This window comes from Mus caroli, unplaced genomic scaffold (assembly GCF_978045245.1).
Source record: "Mus caroli unplaced genomic scaffold, Mus_caroli_1 scaffold_8, whole genome shotgun sequence".
NCBI lineage: Eukaryota > Metazoa > Chordata > Mammalia > Rodentia > Muridae > Mus > Mus caroli.
The window spans coordinates 125300767-125318978 of NW_028227263.1; the positions used below are offsets into that span (position 1 = coordinate 125300767).

The window sequence follows — 18212 nt, forward strand, 5'->3', positions numbered from 1 at the left end:
TCAGGGCAGAATGTGTGTGTGTGTGTGTGTGTGTGTGTGTGTGTGTGTGTGTGCATGTGTGTGTGTTTGTGTGTGTGTGTATGTGTGTGTGAGAGAGAGAGTGTTTGTGTGCATACATGTCTCTGTGTGTAGCTCTGCCATAGAATCAGTATTTCCCCAGATTGTGTGGCTCTCACGATAAATGCATCCTGAGAAATTTCCCTGGGTCTGAGAATCTGGTTGTAGAAACAGTGGAATCTTACTAGAAGGGGACAACCAGGAAGTCCTGGCTCTGTATAAGTTTCCCAGAAAGCTGACTCCAGCTACCTTGAGTTAATGCATGCAGTTTTGGGATCTGAGCTTTCAGAGTTAACAGAGCAGAAATATGCATTATCTGTCTGAACATCCTAGCTCAGGGAATCAGAGAGTGCACTTGTATGAGAGCCACAGGTAGGATAGGTCACTGGGCACCTCCTTCTGAGTCCCAGCATGAAGAGCACAGCTGTGCAGTTGCCTAGGCAATCAGCCAACTCTTCTGATGGCTTATGAGTTTTTACAGGGATGCTAGTGTCCCCATGAGATGGACGGAGCACATAGGTGCTCTTCATGATTCATGTCCTGAGGGAATAAATCTAACAAATTCTCCCTTTCAGGAAAATGGTAACCTATGCTGCTGATCTGGACAGCCATAGTGACCCAGTGTAGGCTGTTTTTCATAATTAAGGCTACTTGTAGACACTGCAACATATGTTTCCCAAGTGTGTTGTTGCTGGGAAACTAAGACACAGGGAACACTGAGTCTACATGAACCTCACATAGGCCACAGGTGAAAGATATGAAGCACAAGTTCTCTGTCTCTAGCCATATATCCAGTATACCCATCCTGGAAGCCTTGCTGATGTTAATATTGTTCATTAAATGCTTAAGGGGCCATCTTGTCCAAGAACTGAAAACAAATGGATACTCTGATGTGATTGCAGAACTAAGCCACTGTCTTTGAAAAATTTTTGTAGCATTTCATGACTCCTGAGCCCATGTATTAGACAGGCAATCATGAGACCTCTGCTGTCCAACAGTCACTCTGCCTGGAACATAATGGATATGGTTTTGCTTCCCTGTCCCATTAGATTCTGCATGTACCACATGGCTCTCTTGGCTAAGGAGCCACTGATTTCACACAACTTTCCCATCTCTCTTTCATCACCTGATTGTGCTCTTTAGAGAAATCATCCTTGCAAGGATTGGGTTTAGGTCCTGGGTTTTAGTAACAATGCTCTCATATTGAGAAAGGTCGCATCCCCAATCCCTATCTAGGATATGCCAAACACACGAGTCCTTAGAGGCATAGTTCCAGCATGTGCTTGGTATCTACCTTTTTGTCAGTCAGAACTGCTTCTGAAAACAGTGATCCTGAATGGCTCAAAAGATGGTTGTATATTTAAGAGCAGTGGCTGATCTTACAGAGATGCTAAGTTAAGTTCCTAGCACACCCATGGCTGCTCATATCCATCTGTCACTCCATTTTCAGAGGAGACATTGCCCCTTTCTGCTCTCTGTTTATACCAGGAATGCTGTGGTATATAGATATGCATATTGCTAATATAACAGCACACATATAATCTTAGAATAAAGCCACCAGTCACCTCTATATCACAAATTATATCTACATGGTCCTCACCTGTGGAGAACAGGGCATTCCATGTGAAGGAAGAAAGTGTTTTTCTCTCAAGCCTGTGCCTGACTCTCATACCCTCCATTCTTCTGAGGCTCATTCTTTGTCTTTTGTGGTCCTGTGCCTCACGCCAGTCACCATGGAACCCTTTGGAAGGTTGGCACATGTCATGATGGTCTAGCTTGGGTAATGAAGTGAATTCCATTCCTGATTACTATCTCAAGTGAGATTTCTGACCACAATCAAGCCCTGAGGACAGGCTGTGGATGTTTCTGAAAGGAAGTTCAGTGTGCAGTCTTCTTATATCTGATCTCTAGGGCAGCCTTGGAAAGCAATGTCTTTGAGGGTGCTGACCCAGACTCATCAATGAAGAACACTGTAGCTGGAGGGATTCAGCTTCATGGTGCAAGGGAGACAGTGAATCACCAAAAACCAGTAGAGACACTGGGGTTATGACTCCAGGTCTTATGTCTGTACTATTAAGCTCTGCAGCTCAACTCCTATGGGACAAAGACTGTTTCTCATACACAGCACATGAGACTCACCACGTCTGAGTACTCAGGTCCTTCTGCCTGATTCTCCAAGAACATGGATCAGGGGTGGAGTTTACAGAGAATAAAAGTGAATGAATGAGGCCTCTGTAGGCATCAGAGGCCTCACAAGGGTCTTGTTCTTTCTGATGGCTGCACAGCACTGCTATGCAATGACACCGTCAGAAGTGACAATTCTAACCCCAGGGAATGTGAAGATGGTAGCCTTAAAGCATGAACCTGAGACTCAGAATAAACCTACCTTTGAAGGGAAAATGGTCACAGCCTCTCAGTAGGTGGGAAGCTAAAGTTAAGGATATCAGGACTCTCATTTATTCATGTCCCAGTTGACACAGGTCCCTAGGAATGTAAAACCTGGGGCCCAGTGAGTGTTATCTACAGTGACCCACTCATCCTGATCATTAACTGTGAGCATAACAGTGTTAATCATATTAATTATTAAGTGTGTTAATTACTTTCATTGCATTCTTTCTACAATTATCTAAATACAGAGGGACAGAACCAGTTCACTTTGTCGCTCCTGGGTTCATGACACAGACCTTCTGTACCCTATGAAGACCAGGACATCCTGGTCTAGCCGAAGCACATGAGGCAGGCTTAGAATTGAGCTAGGATGGGTTGGAGGGACGTTTCTTACCTAGAGATGCTTAGGGTGATAAAGTGCAGGGGACACTGGGACTCAGACTTAATGAATACATGGGTATTTAGTGTGGTTCTTCTCTGTGTATGCTGGTGAGGGAACAGGGTTCATGATGCCACATGAGTACTCTACTACAAAGCTGCACCCTAGCTCTGACTGGGACCTGTTTAACTGAAGTTATAGAGCAGATACTGTAGCCTTCTAGATACCAGGATTTCCCCTTCTCTCTGCTGACATCACATGTGGCTTTATTCTGTTTGCTCCAATGGCTCAGATGTCCTTCTGATATTCCCCTCAGACATTCATTACCATCCAGGGTCAAACCTCAACCTCTCCTGCCATGCAGCCTCCCACCCTCTTGCACATTAGTCTTGGATTATCAGATGGAAGCCTCAGTCTTGCTCCCAAGAGCACTTTATTCCCAGCAACACCACTACTACTAATGGATCCTTTATTTCCCTTGTCTAGAACTTGACCATTGTCCTCAATAGGACTACAGGGAAAGAAACTTACAGGTCTTGGTAAGTGGATTATTGAAATGTCAACATTGAGCTTTGAGATGAAGCCTTGGCTTTATGAATCGATACAGACATTGCTTCCCAAGGCAAGCCCACAGTCACAAACAGTTACCAATAGTTTCATGAGGTCTAGCTCTGTCTCTGTCTCCTCCATTTCTTTTTGCATCTCTGATTTCTCCTGGATGACTCTGAATTGGTGTTGGAGAGAGACATGGAGAGAGAGAGAGAGAGAGAGAGAGAGAGAGAGAGAGAGAGAGAGAGAGAGAGAGAGAGAGAGAGAGAGAGAGAGAGAGAGAGAGAGAGATTTTCTTCAGGTAAGTGGAAAATTCCAGGGGGAAAGGTAAGCTTAACATCATGTGAATTTTCTTTCTGTCCTCTGCTCATGCTTTCCTGTCTGTCCATTTGCTTCCATAATCCCATGACCTGGAGGATCACTCAGAACTTGGAATCATTCTCAAGGTTTTTACCTCAAATTTTCCCAGCTCTTTTCTTGTTTCAGCTGGTGATTGGCTTCTGCTCTGAGTTCAGTGGAGTCAGAAGAGACAGGGGATGAATGTGCCTTGGAGGCCTGTCCCTTGTCAGGATGATATTTATGCCTTTTTGCTTACTATTAAGAATGTCACCAGTGTTAACCAGAGCATCCCTGAGCTCAGATTATGTGACCTTTGAAGAGTAAACCAAATGTGGATAACCTTGACTGGTGTCCTGGCTCTGAGTGTTCAGCTGTGTGGGGCTGTGGACATCAGCACATATGATGTCTGAATGGAGAGAGAAGGACACTCATTTGTAGAATGGGAAACTTCCTGTGGTGTCTCCCTTTGGAGAAGGACTTGACAGTTTAATACAGTGTCCTTGTTAGTTTTAACTGTCACCTTGACACAGCCAGAAGTCACCTGGGGGATAATTCTACACTGAATAATCTCCTTATCTGCTCTGGCTGTAGACATGTCTGAGAGCAATTGTCTTAACTGATGCAGGAAGCCCAGGGCACTGTGGGCAGCACCATGCATAGGCAGATGGTCCTTGGTTGCATAAGAGAGCTAGCTAAGCATAAGCCAGAGAATGAGCCAGCAAGCAGCATGTTTTCTGCCTTGACTTCCTTCAGAACTACACTATTGTTGAGGCTGGCCAGCATCTCACATGTCCAGGTTCAAGCCTGGAAGGCGCCTTGGAATCTGGAAGAAAAGAGGGAATCTAGGCAACAAGAGAAAGGATGGAACCAAGACAATAGTCTGATCAAGGTTCAAGTTCAATATTGGGGAACACACACTTATAAAAAGGGGGGCCCATTCCTGCCGAATCATCCTTGGAGTCCAGCTGCAGGTGACCACGTGTAGGCTCAGGAACAGCTAGGTGGCAGGTAGCAGCAGCGGCAGTGGTAGAACAATAGGGTGGCAGGCTCCACCCCAGGTGATCTCCTAGTGACAACAAGTCAAGCCTGCTCAGCCTCTTTTCAGGCTGTGGGGGAAGGTTACACACTATGTCCCAGACCTGGACAGGAAATGTATGCTCTGCTCTCCTGAACTGCTTCTGTTCACAGTCTGTTAATCACAGTGAGAGAAAGAGACCTAGATCACTGTACAGGGAAGGGCAGTTGGCACTTCCATTTGTATCACTGTTCTGTTCCATGTCCTCAGTAGGGGTCCCTCAGTATCCATTGGGCCAGGAGAAGGAGGGATTGAGACCCTAGACATGGGCCAGTGAGTACAGCTGCACCCCATTTCCATTACTGTCCTCTCGCTTGAGTCTGAAGAGAAATGAACCTTGCTTTTCCACTTACATTTTTGGATACAAAGCTCTTCCTGAAAGGACCTATTCTCTGGAGGCACACCACTTCATCCAACTTTAGTCTTGGGTTTCCCAGGGAGAATACGGAAGCCTGCCTAGACTCATCCCACCCTAGATGGAATCATGAGATCTGCAAAGCATATGAGCAAGATGATGGTCCCTGCATCCCACCTTGCTGAAGGGACCAGGGTAGGTCATATTGTGGTGTTTACCTCTCTGATCTAGCTCTGGAAATGGGCCTTCAGTTCTCCCAGAAAACTATTCTGAGGTATCAGGTTCCACATCCAATTCTCAATTGTTTCCTTGCGCTTTGACCTTGTCTAGGAGTCTGCTTTCCATTCCTATTCCCACTAACCTTGATCTCTCTCCCTAGACCCTGCTCTGTTTCCTGTGTCTATGCACTCCCCCCCCCCCCCGGCATCCTGAAATTCCCCTCCCTCCTGGCATCTCCCAAGGGGAAATCAGGACTTTTGCTGCAGAATCACCCAGACAAAGGGCATAGGTGACCCAGGAAGACCAGAGAGCAGTTGGGCTCAGCCAACAAACAGTTCAACCAACCCATAATTCTGGAAGATTACCTGAAGCAGTCAGTAGGAAGAAGAGCCCACAGTCCTTTCCGGGACATACAGGTCACCTCTTCCCCAACACCAAGAACATAAATCTCATCACACAGCTGCTTCAGGAACTCAGTCTTGGGTTAGGAACTTAACTGGTGACATTAGTAATAAAGGGTTTATCTTCATCCTCAGTTGTCACACAACTCTGGTTTCTTCCAACACTCACAGTAATATGTGTCACCATCCTGTTGGGAAATCCCACCTTCCCAGAGCACTGAGGACACAGGGAAGACTGGGTGCTCAGCTGGGTCTGTGTGTCACAGGGACACATAGGAAAGATGAAGGCTCCCTCTTTGATGCTGACAGACACATGTCCAGGAGTCAGCAGATGTCAGCCCTTGGATGAGTTGTTGTTCTCTGAGGGCATGTTGATGCTTATCAGCCTTGTTACTCAAGGTCTTGTTGGAGAAGACATAAAGAGAGAAAATGTGAGAAAGATGTGGGGTAGCACTGAGAGTGGAAGTGACTGAGCAGTGCCTTGGACACAAATCCCATAGCCTGTAGGATTCTTGGAAGTGCTCCTGACTGAGAGAAAATTCCACTTAGAAGAAAGAAGGAAAGCAGAGACCAGGTGCCTTGCAGGAGCTGAAGGTCTTTTCTGTGAAAGGACAGTACAGGGAGACTAAATATGGTGGTGTCCTTTGAACTTTTCAGCAAAGTGTGTACCTCCTGGCAGAGGGTCCTGCTCACAGGTAAGTGTTTCAACTATCTGATTGTATGGGAAGGGAAACTCAGAAGCCCAAAATCTTCTGTAGAGGAGATGTTTAGAGAAGACTTAGGTGTCTGTAGTTGCAGTGCAGAAGGTACATTGAGGGACAGAGGCTCAGCAGCAGGAAGCTCTGAGCAGACAGGAGCTGATGAGGGGAGGATAATCCTTAGGTGCCTTGTTCAAAATCAGTCACATTGGCTGCCATGATCTGAAGCCCTTGTTCCCAACCCTGACATGCTGATTTTCCAAATAGAAATTAAACCTGGGAGGGGCAATGAGATGGCTCAGTGTGTGGAGACATGCCAGTCTGAATTCATTCCTCAGCTCTCATAGGGTAGATGGAGATACAGGGTACTACAGGGTCTTCTCTGCCCTCTATACACATGTGTGTCATGTACCTGCAATGTGCACACTGAGACATGTGCCTTCCCAAACCCACATATACAGTACAGAAATATAAATCACACTTGAATGCAATGATTGCCATTTGCAACAAACCTGGGCACTATGTAGATAAATCCATGGAGATATCCTTCCTTCCTCCCTCCCTCCCTCCCTCCCTCCCTCCCTCCCTCCCTCCCTCCCTCCCTCCCTCCCTCCCTCCCTCCCTCCCTCCCTCCCTCCCTTCCTTCCTTCCTTCCTTCCTTCCTTCCTTCCTTCCTTCTTTCCTTCCTTCCTGTTTCTGTTTCCTTTGTTTTTTTTTCCCCTTCCTTTTTACCTCCATTATTTTCTGAGATCTTTTAAGGAACTGAATATTCCAAAAAGATAATTCTAATCACTGTTCTCACAAAGCCTTTTAAAAAAAAACCAAAAAACTTTTTTATTAGACATTTTCTTTATTTACATTTCAAATGTCATCCCCTTTCCAGGTTTCCCCTGGGAAAACTCCCTACCCCCTTTCCCTTACCTCTGCTCCCCAACCCACCCTCTACTGCTTCCTGTACTTGGCATTCCCATATTCTTGGGAATAGAACCTTCTCAGGACCAAGTTCCTCTCCTTCCATTGATGACCAACTAGGCTATCCTCTGCTACATATTCAGCTAGAGCCATGAGTCCCACCATGTGTTTTCTTTGCTTGGTAGTTTAGTCCCAGGAAGTTCTGGGGGCACTGGTTAGTTCCTATTGTTGTTCCTCCTATGGAGCTGTAAACCCCTTCTGCTCCTTGGGTACTTTCTCTAGCTCCTTCATTGGGGACCCTGTGCTCCATCCAATGGATGGCTGTGAGAATCCACTTCTGTATTTGTCATGCACTGGCAGAGACTTTCAGGAGACAGCTATATCAGGCTCCTGTCATCAAGGTCTTGATGGCATCCATCATAGTGTCTGGGTTTGTTGTTGTATATTGGATGGATCTCCAGGTGGAACAATCTCTGGATGGTCATTCCTTCAGTATCTGCTCCAAACTTTGTCTCTGTAACTCCTTCCATGGTTATTCGGTTCCCCCTTCTAAGAAGGATCAAAGTATCCACACCACAAAGCCTTTTCTAGTGATCCAGAAGTCACAATATCTAGAGTATAGCCTCCAGCAGCTACATGAATTGAGTTCTCGAAAGGAAAGCTGGGGCTGTATGGGATGGACAGAGAGAGAACTAACGATCCAAGACAAAGTTCTCTGATCAAGGCCCAATGTTTACTTATGAGTCTGATCTTATAAGGGGGAGAGGACCCATCCCCTACTATCTTGTTGCTTTGTCAAGATCTCATCAGAAAAACAGGTTCAGCCTCTCAGCAGGTAGTGGCTTCTTAGAAGAAGGAGCAGATGTGGCAGGACAATAGATTTTTACCTAGTTTGGAATACTCCACCCTAGGTGGGCTAGCTGACTGTGAAAAACACAAGGTCTGAATCAGCCAGATCAAGGCTGGGGGGAAGGGCACACCAGAGGATAAATTCAATGGTTTAATAGAACTGTAACTAGAACAAAAAACAATCCAGAAAGTGAGGATTGTGTGTAGGAGAGGAGGAGGAGGAGGGATAGGAGGAAGCAGAGGAGGATGAAAGAGAGCTCGTTATCATCACAGCAGACACTCTTTAGATGAAGAGTGATATGGGGACAACTGAGTAGAGGATTTCACAGAGAAGAAATGATACCCTCTGAGGGCATGGAGGTTATGCTGCACATCTCTATTATGGGCATACCACTACCCATAGGCATAAGCTGAGGGATGCTCACACATACTCATGATTAGTGACTTATTTCTCCTCCCTCTAGCCTCCATCTTAACCTACTGGCTCCTGCCCACCAGTGCCAGAGTCATCATCCATTCTTTACCACTCCAAGTGGTTGAAGGAGAAAATGTTCTTCTACATGTTTACAATCTGCCAGAGAATCTTCTAGCCCTTGTCTGGTACAGAGGGTTGCTAAATTTGAAACTTGGAATTGCACTGTATTCACTGCAATATAATGTAAGTGTGACTGGGCCTGAGCACAGCGGTAGAGAGACATTGCATAGAAATGGGTCTCTGTGGATCCAAAATGTCACCCAGGAGGACACAGGATATTACACTCTTCGTACCATAAGTAAAAATGGAGAACTGGTATCAAATACATCCACATTTCTTCATGTGTACTGTAAGTAATTCTTTGTGAACTCTGGGTGCTGGGTTGGGTTCTTCCACTAGGCAAATAGAAGTATCAGGCCTGGCCTGTGTCTCCTTTCCGTCTGCATTGTGTCTCCATGTTGGGGCTTGAGCATTTAGTGTAGGACACACCTGGTGAAGAACAATGTCAAGTGTGCAGAATCCCTCATTTGATTTCACCTTGGAGAAACCTGGATGCGGGGTGGGCAAGTCAGCCAAAGCCATCAGCCTCTGTCTGGATCTTGAGGTCCTTCATAGGAAACCTTCCTCGAGAAAGTCCTTGAGGAATGAAAGAAGGGCATGTGGAAGCCATGGGCATATTACAGAGCTGAGTACCAGAAACCCCTGGCTCTACTCTTCTGTTCCAGCCTCACCTCCTGTGGGCCCTGAGGAGCTTTGTGCTAGGGTTGAATCTTGACTTTCTGTCTGCAGAGAAGAGTGCTTGTTGTAGTCAATGTCTTGCTCCATGTGGAACCAAACTGTGTACAGCCATGAGAGTCATGATCAGGCTATGTCTTCTGGTCATCCTAGTGACCCAGAGGGAGACCACATCAGGGAAGATTCCCAGGCCATTAACCAATTGTCCTAATGGGTTTATGAGACTTCCAAGAAGGTCAGGGTTCCATCAGTGAAGGAGAGACTACACAGGTCAAACTGAAAAGGTCTTTTCCCTTGAGGCCAGTATAGTCTCTCCTATAAGCAAATACAACAGGCTGTACTATTGTGGACAGTTCTCCAGACTGCAGTTACCACAGTGAAGAACAGGCATAGCCTGTTGACACTCAAGGAATACTAATAAACCAATATGCCTGGATCAGGACCTTTCCTTTTATCATGGCTTTTATCTCTTCCTTGTAGACCAGCAGGTCACTGTCATAGTCTCCTCAGACCTCTTAGCTGCTTCCTGTGTCTACTACCCTGCCAGGGGATAATGTTCATATTCCAGACATGCATTTTCTCTGGGGAGTAAGGGTGTCCCAGGGGAATCACCTATACAGAGGTTCAAGGCATCTCAGAAAGGCCAGGGTGCACATGGGCGGACCTACCTCACAGCTCATCAGGAAGAGGAAGTATGAGCACCATCTTGAAACCATGCATGGGATGATGAAGCCTAGAGTAGTCCTTCTAAGACCCAGGTCACCTCCTCCCATACACTCAGGCTGTGGGCTCCTGACCCATCTGCTCCTGGGTCTTTCTTCTTTCTCAGAATCCTGACTGTTGCCTGCAGTGAGAATGATCTGTCCCCTTCCCCAGTCACCATGGATCTGGTTCCTTTGGATCCCTCACACACATCTGTCACCTTCCTCCTGAGAGCAAATTCCATTTTTCCAGAGCAATGAGAACACAGGGCAGACTGGGTGCCCAGCTGGGTTTCTGTCACAGAGAGTGCAGAGGCTTCCTCTTTGTTGCTGACTGACCCAGGAAGAGAATACTACTGAGGGCCACCCCTGGGTGAGGTGCTGTTGTTTCAGGGCCCAGCGATACTCAGAAGGTTGTTTGTCACTGTGTAATATGGAGGGATGAAACAGAAAGAGCCAAGAGGAGAGGGTACATTGGTCATCCTGAGAGTGTATAGTGCAGAGAACACAGAGCAACCTACAGCCTATGGTCCTCTGTAAGATGCTTCTGTCTGGGGAGGAGGCTGAGGCCATAGCAAGAGTGAGGTGGGCTAGACCAGATTTGCTACAAACAGAGAACAGATCAGGCCAGTGTCCAGGGAGCCCCCCTGTGTATTCTTTGCAAAGGTTTTACCACCTGTCAGCCCCTCCTGATCATGGGTGAGGAGCCCACATTTACAGACTGTGAGAGGAGAGGACTCTTCTATTCTCTGGAGTCTCCTAAGGAGCTCATTCACCTGAGAGGAGTCTCAGGGTTTGTAGGAGGGAAGCCACAGTGGAACAGAGGCTCAGCAGCAGCAGCAGCAGGAGGCTCTTAGTGAAGAAGTAGGGGAGGGGGAGAGTGTTCTCCCCCACAGTTAATCAGCATGAGCACAGTGTTCTCAAAACTGATGTTCTTAGCTTTGAAGTCCCAAATAAGAAACCAAGCTCCAGTTGATCAGTGACATAGCTCAGTGAATATGGGCCTTTACTTCATTGTCTGGCAGCCTTAGAAGCAGTGAACACAAGTTGTTTCCTGAACTCCACCTAGGAATTGTGTCCTCCTCTCACCAACACACAATGAGAAACACTTTTACAGAAAGGTGTGAGCTTGTGAGCAGGGACACACACACACACACACACACACACACACACACACACACACACACAAAGTGTAATAAAAAATCAAAGGCAATGGAATTATTGACCACTGTACTGCAAATATATGAATGTGACTATGAGCAGGCATGGTCCTGAGACATCATTTATTCATTCCATTATTCCTTGGTTCCCCATAGCTGTCTGATCTGTTTTTAGGCAACATTTGTTTAAAAAATATAAGAACACTACCAGGTCTTACAATTCTCTAGCCCTAGTGGACAGCAAGACAGACCAGTGAAGAAAGCTAGAAGGGGAATCATATGTTGGGGGGAACCATTAAAGAAACAGAAACACAACAAAAGCTTCAGAGAGTAAAGACAGGCGTGCTGTGGAAGGGGTCAGGAGGAAGCACACTAACACCATCTACACTGAGTGGGATCAGGGATCTCAAGACAGTGAGGCAGGGCTGTGTACACACCCGAAGAGAGAGCACCATAGAGAGGAAATTACAAGCAAGGGACATGGAGAGCATGAAGGTAATGTGGTGAACTCCACCAAGTATAGCAGGGAGACACTCACCCACACATCTCAGCCGAGCAATAGACACAGCTGCTCAGGACACAGGGCACCCCTGTAGTCAAACACAAAAGTCCTAATATTGATGGATCTCTCTTCTCTTCTAGCCTCTACTTTCATCTGTGGACACCCTTCCTTCCCTGCCAAGCTCACTATTGAATCAGTGCCACCCAGCGTTGCTGCAGGGGGAAGCGTTCTTCTACTTGTTCACAATCTTCCAGAGCATCTTCAATCGCTATTCTGGTACAAAGGACTGATTGTATTTAACAAGGTTGAGATTGCTCGATACAGAACAGCCAAGAATTCAAGTGAGCCAGGTCCTGCTCACAGTGGTAGAGAGACAGTGTACAGCAATGGATCCCTGCTGCTCCAGAATGTCACCTGGAAAGACACAGGATTCTATACCCTACGAACTCGGAATAGATATCGGAAAATGAAATTAGCACACATTTACCTTCAGGTGGACAGTAAGTGATTCTCTGTGATTGTGGGGCTTCTACCAGAGCACTGTCACTCCTGGCATGTGAATACCTCCTCTCTGCACTCTATCCCCACATTGGGTTTTGACCACTGTATGCAGGACACACATATAGAAGAGAAATGTCCATGGGTCAGACTATGTCTTCTGATTCCCTCTTGTATCTCAGACGACCTAAGATGCCAGACTGCTCTGTCTGTTGAGACTCTTGTAATGCACACAAGGAAAGTGTGGAGTCCATACAAAATGGTGAAAACCGGGAAGCTGTGGCCCCCGGTTGTCTGTTCCAGGCTTGATTAAAAATGTCCTGGGTTCCATTTTTCCAGGACTTGACACTTAACTCCTGCTCTGTGTAGACAATGAACAATGGTTTTTGGCTCTCTAGATCCATTCTGTGTATTTATTATCACTAAACAGTAGAGTTTCTTTAAATAGGAAAAAAAAAACCAGAAAAAAAAAACCAAAAATCAAACCAACACAGCATAGTTGTAGGCAGAATGGAAGGGTTCTGCTTCCTGCCTGTCTCCTCACACCTTGCTCATCCTGGTTTTATAGCACATGGGACCATGAGCTCAGGAGTGGAAATGCACACAGTGGACCGGTCCCTCCCACGTCAATCACCAGTTTAAAGATGTGCTATAGACCTGCCCAGCAGCCATTCTGGTATTTGTATTTTCAGTTGAGGCTCCCCGTTTCAAATGACTCTGACTTGTGTCAAGTTGACAAAGCCTGGCAGCATAATCCTGGGTCTGATAAGAAGAGCACCCTGCTCCAAACCCTCACCCAACCCTAGTCCTGGGGGCTGCAGGCAGAGCAGGAAGAACATGTAGAAAGTGAGGTCAGAAGCTGAGTGCAGATATAAAGGAAATGAGAAAAGTCAGGAAGTGAATATGCAGGGTGTGCAGAGACCAAGGTCAGAGGGAGGCATCATCTCAAAGCCCAGTGTGCATGAGTGTGTGCAGTGTCTGACCCAGGGCAGTGAGGGGGCAGCCATGGAGACACAGAGGAGAGAACTCCATACAGAGGGAATGACAGATTCAATGTCACTGAGGGAATGTAGGCCATGTTGCTGACTTCCACCAGGTGGGATAGACACATCCTCACATACCTGTCTATGCTGAATGAAGAATTCATCTGCTTAGGATGCAGGCCATCATTTTTCCACCTAGCACAATGATCCCATGTGATGATTTTTCTCCTTTCCTTTCCAGCCTCCCCTTCCTTGTGCTGTGATACTCTTGACTCTGCCCAACTCAGCATCGATCCAGTGCCACAGTATGCTGTTGAAGGGGGAAGTGTTCTTCTCCAGGTCCATAATCTGCCAGAAGATCTGCAAACCTTTTCCTGGTACAAAGGTGTGCATAACACTCACAGCTTTAAAATTGCAGAATATAGTATAGTGACGAAGTCCATCAGCAGCGGCCGTGCACACAGCAGAAGAGAGACAGTGTACACCAATGGATCCCTGCTGCTCCAGGATGTCTCAGAGAAAGACTCTGGCTTGTACACACTAATAACAATAGACAGCAATGTGAGAGTTGTAAGAGCACATGTCCAAGTCAACGTCCACAGTAAGTGACTCTCTATGGCTTCCCACTGCTGGGTGTGGCTTATTATACTTAATAATTGATCTTTAAAGAGTGGGTTTTCCTTGCTTTCTCCCTCACTGCATTGTGTCCACACATTGACATTTGGGCACATACTGAAGGGCACACATGGGGTGGACCAACAGCATTAGATCAGAACCTGTCAACTGTCTATTCACGCAGAGTTACATATCCTGTGCTGGGTAAACTTAGTCCAAGAATATCAGACTCATCCCTGACCATTGGGCATCTTACCATGCCCATGGCCATAATATAGACTCTGTGGGGGTCAGATTAGCCCTAGCTGAGGAAGCCATGGAGTATCCACAGAGTGTACCAGGAGGCCATGGCTGAAAATCTCTGTGGTCGTTAAGCTCCAAGTGACACTGGGAAATGTTTTTGTCTTTGCTTGGCTTTGGATTCTTGTAAGAGCTGACATGGTAAAAGACTGTCATGGCACGTGTCACCACCCAGTGCACTGCCATAAGAGCCACAGTTATGATAGTTACTCTGGATATCTTCAGAGACTTGGCCAGGAATGCATAGCTGGAATAATCTGGGTCCCCAGGACATTATCTAGCTGTTTGGATGGACTTATGACACTTCACAGCAAGGTCTGCTTCTCCAAATGATGGTCAAAGGACACAGGTCCTTTTAGCAAGTGTTAGTCCTCTGATGTCCACTTCCTGGAATTCTCTCCTACAAGCAAAAATGTTCAGAGTTTCTAACTTGAGAGCATCCAGGATGAGGTGCAATACGTTGTTCCTCAGTAGATGGTGAAGTAACTCAGCCCAAGACTTCAGAGTCTGTCCAGTCTCCTGAGGCTTTTTCCATGTTCAGAATGGCAGGAAGCTCAGAAAATTAATTCCAGGAACCATGCATTTAGGGTGTAGCCTGGCTTCATCCCTGACCCTACAGACCTTGGTACTCTTGGTCAGTCTTTCAGACCTACTAAGCACATTTCTCTGTCAAAGGATCCTGTGTTACCAGATTCTAAGCTCTTCCTGGTATATCCCATAAGGAATTGCCTAGACAGAACACAGCTGCCTCCCAGGAAGGGCATGGGCAGACCCTAGGTGAGGGTCAGCTAGCAGAGCATGCTGAGAGTCCCTCTGAAACTCTCCCCAAGTTTATGGGACCACTGTTCTTTCTCTAGGTTCTAGGTGACCTACTGTTTCATGCCCACATAAAAGTCCCCACACACTTGCTTCTGGGTCTCATGACATTGTACCCTGATTGGTGACTCCAGCGAGCATGGGTCTGTCCCTTTCCTGTACATAAATCAGCACGTTCCTTCCCAGTCAGCACAGGCATCTCTGTCACCTTCCTGAAGTAAGGGGATCCCACCTTAGCACTGAGAACAAATGGAAGCTTATGATCCTGTGTCATAAATGGCACTTTGGGAGAACACAGAAAGGACAGTCCTGTGGTGAGCTGTTACTGCCCCAGGGTGCAGAGATAATGATCAGCCTTGGTTTGTCCCCATCCCTGACAGTAGTCAGTATCACCCTGGGAAGGGCTCCAGCCTGGGCAGAGGCTGTGCTCAGAGGGAGGAAGACTGCAGAGCTTGTGGGCAGTGCTAGAGCAAATGCTGTTCTCCACAGAGGAAGGGCAGAGCAGGTTGCTGCAATCATGGTGGCCCACTGTGTACTTTTCTGCAATGCTTGCACCCTGTGGTAGTGGCTCCTTCTCACTGGTGAGGAGAACAGTGCTTGACTGTGGGAGGAGGGGAGCTCAGAGACTTGTTGGAATCTCCTAAGGTGAAAGAATGAGAAAGGATCCCTCAAGTTGACCTCCGACCTCCATCTTGGTACTGTGATCTGTCCATAGGCATACACAAAAGATGGTGTACACCAGCACCTGTACACACCCATACTCTTGCCCACTCCATACTCATCCATGTGGTAATGTTTGCTGGAGGTTTAACCAGTGTCAGTAGGTCCAAATATGGTACCTGGACATGCAAGATCTTTTGATTTTTGCCTATCTACCCACAGGCATCCAAGCCTGTTCAGGCACTGGACCTTCTCAAAATATAAAATTAGATTTTTTTCTAACAAGGCTCTAGGTGCAATGGGCTGGATATCAGACCAGGAAGTGCATCTGGAAGGGATGTCAGGTGCTAGCTGGACCAGAATGGAGGTTGGGAGTTAAAAATCTGGGGTAACTAGAGGAAGAAGTCAGAGAAATTTGCCTGCACCACACTTCTTCTGAGTAAGAACAGGCTTGTGAGGAAAGTGAGGGTGAAGACACATGAGCATAGATTTCCCCAAAGAGGAAGTAAAACACAGTTAGGTCCACCGAGGGCATGGAGGTCATTTCTTCACTCCCTCTGACTTGTGCAGACACTCCCACCCAACTCTGCTGAGTGATGGATTTAAGATTCTCTGGTCACAGGACCTCATCTTTTCACAAAAGACAAAACTCTCAATTTTGATGGATTTGTCTCTTTCAATTCTATCTTCCATTTCAGTCTCTGTTCCCCCTCCTTCCATGGTCCAGGTCACTACTGAATCAGTAAGAGGAGCATCAGGAAGCCAAGGATCCAGACTCAACTCTAGTTGTCCTCAGAGAGCTTCTCCTCAGGGCTAGCAATGGACTTCCTGTCAGAGCTGACAGGGAACAAAGCTTGGCTGAGTGTCCATGTCCCACAGGGTGTAGGATTATCTGTTTCTTACCATGACAACTTCAGTCATATAGGTCACCTGTGCACCTCCTTCTTCTGAGTTTCCATAGACAGGTGCCATAACAGAAGCCAACAGCTCTGATGGACTTAGGTGCATCAGATGAAAATAATATCCCCAAGGGAGGGGACAGAGGTGACAGTTCTCCAGACACCTCCTTATTCTCAGGATCCAGCCTGGAACAGATGCTGCTGATCTGAGCAGCTCCCCTATCCCCAGGTGAGAACATTGCTCACAACTAATTTTAACTCATAGGCAGTGCAATGATCATGCACAGTTGCCCTAATACAGGGAAACTGAGGCACATCAACTTCAGTGGCTGAATCAGTGTCACACAGCCCATGGGTTGCACATACAAAGCACAAGATATGAGTGTAGTCACAGCTCCAATTTCTCCTCCCTAGAAGATTTATTATGTGTGAGATATAGAGGGGCAGGTTGAGCTTTCTGAAAGATTAATGTCATTTGGTCCCCTCCTCTATTCCATTGCAGAGCTTGCAACACAGCCTGTTATGAGAGTCACGGACAGCAAAGTTAGACTACAGAGCTCAGTGGTCTTCACTTGCTTCTCAGACAACACCAGGATCTCCATCCGTTGGCTCTTCAACAATCAGAGTCTGCAGCTCACAGAGAGGATGACCCTGTCCCCATCAAAGTGCCAACTCAGGATACATACTGTGAGGAAGGAGGATGCTGGAGAGTATCAATGTGAGGCCTTCAACCCAGTCAGCTCAAAGACCAGTCTCCCAGTCAGCCTGGCTGTGATGAATGAGTGACCCCTTCTCTTATGCTATAGCAGGGCAGGGGCATTTGTGTATTGAGATACCCACAACTCCCCACCACTGCCTGTTACAGATTTCCATTCATTCTCATGGTTAGCTGATCATCTCTCCCATCCCTCCCCACACCTGATCCTGAATCCCTCCGTTTTCTCCCACATCACCTCTCCTACCCTCTCCTCCCTCTATCTGCCTCCTACAACTACTTTTCCCCCTTTTATGTGAGATTCAAGCATACTCCCTTGGCTTTCCAACTTGTTTATCTTCTTTGGGTTTGTGTAGTGTAGTGTAGTGTAGTGTAGTGTAGTGTAGTGTAGTGTAGTGTAGTGTAGTGTTTGTATCTCGTATTTTATGGCTAATATCCACTTATAAGTGAGTACATACCATTCATGCCATTTTGGGACTTGGTTACTTCACTCAGGATGTTATTCTCAAGTTCTATCCATTTGCCTTTAAATTAATGTCTTTGTATTTAATAGTTGCATAGTATTCCATGGTGCATATGGCATCACATTGTCTGTGTACATTCTTTCAAACTCCTGGTAACCTCCACACACTGCTCTGCTTACTATTGTTGCACAGTGCTGCCTAAAGGGAAAATGTTCCATTTGTTCTTAATGGAAATAGAGTTCCAAGAATTGCTGAACCAAAGAGAGTAACTGAGATTGACAGTTGTGTTAGTTAGCATTTTACTACTGTGCACAGATACCATGAACAATGCAAGTCTTAGAAAGGACAACATTCAATTGTGGCTGGCTCACAGTTCAGAGATTTCATCCATTATCACCCAGAGCATGGCAGCATCCAGGAAGGCATGGTGCAGCACAGCTGAGAGTCTACATCTTTATTTGAAGGCTG

At 46.5% G+C, this 18212-nt stretch overlaps 1 protein-coding gene across 1 annotated transcript; it reads left to right on the forward strand.

Annotated features, from left to right (window-relative positions):
- Positions 1–6393: 6393 nt before the first annotated feature.
- Positions 6394–17351, forward strand: LOC110287973 (pregnancy-specific glycoprotein 22-like). Its single transcript, XM_021154445.2, has 5 exons — positions 6394–6457; positions 8686–9045; positions 11935–12294; positions 13517–13876; positions 17068–17351. Exons 1-5 carry the CDS (start codon positions 6394–6396, stop codon positions 17349–17351), a joined length of 1428 nt encoding a protein of 475 aa, XP_021010104.1.
- Positions 17352–18212: the final 861 nt, after the last annotated feature.

Bases quoted from the DNA above. Each gene is read 5' to 3' on its own strand.
- LOC110287973 (XM_021154445.2), top strand. From the start codon at position 6,394: ATGGTGGTGTCCTTTGAACTTTTCAGCAAAGTGTGTACCTCCTGGCAG. The intron at 6,458-8,685 runs GTAAGTGTTTCA...TCCTCCCTCTAG, and splicing joins GCAGAGGGTCCTGCTCACAG to CCTCCATCTTAACCTACTGG. The intron at 12,295-13,516 runs GTAAGTGATTCT...TTTCCTTTCCAG, and splicing joins CATTTACCTTCAGGTGGACA to CCTCCCCTTCCTTGTGCTGT.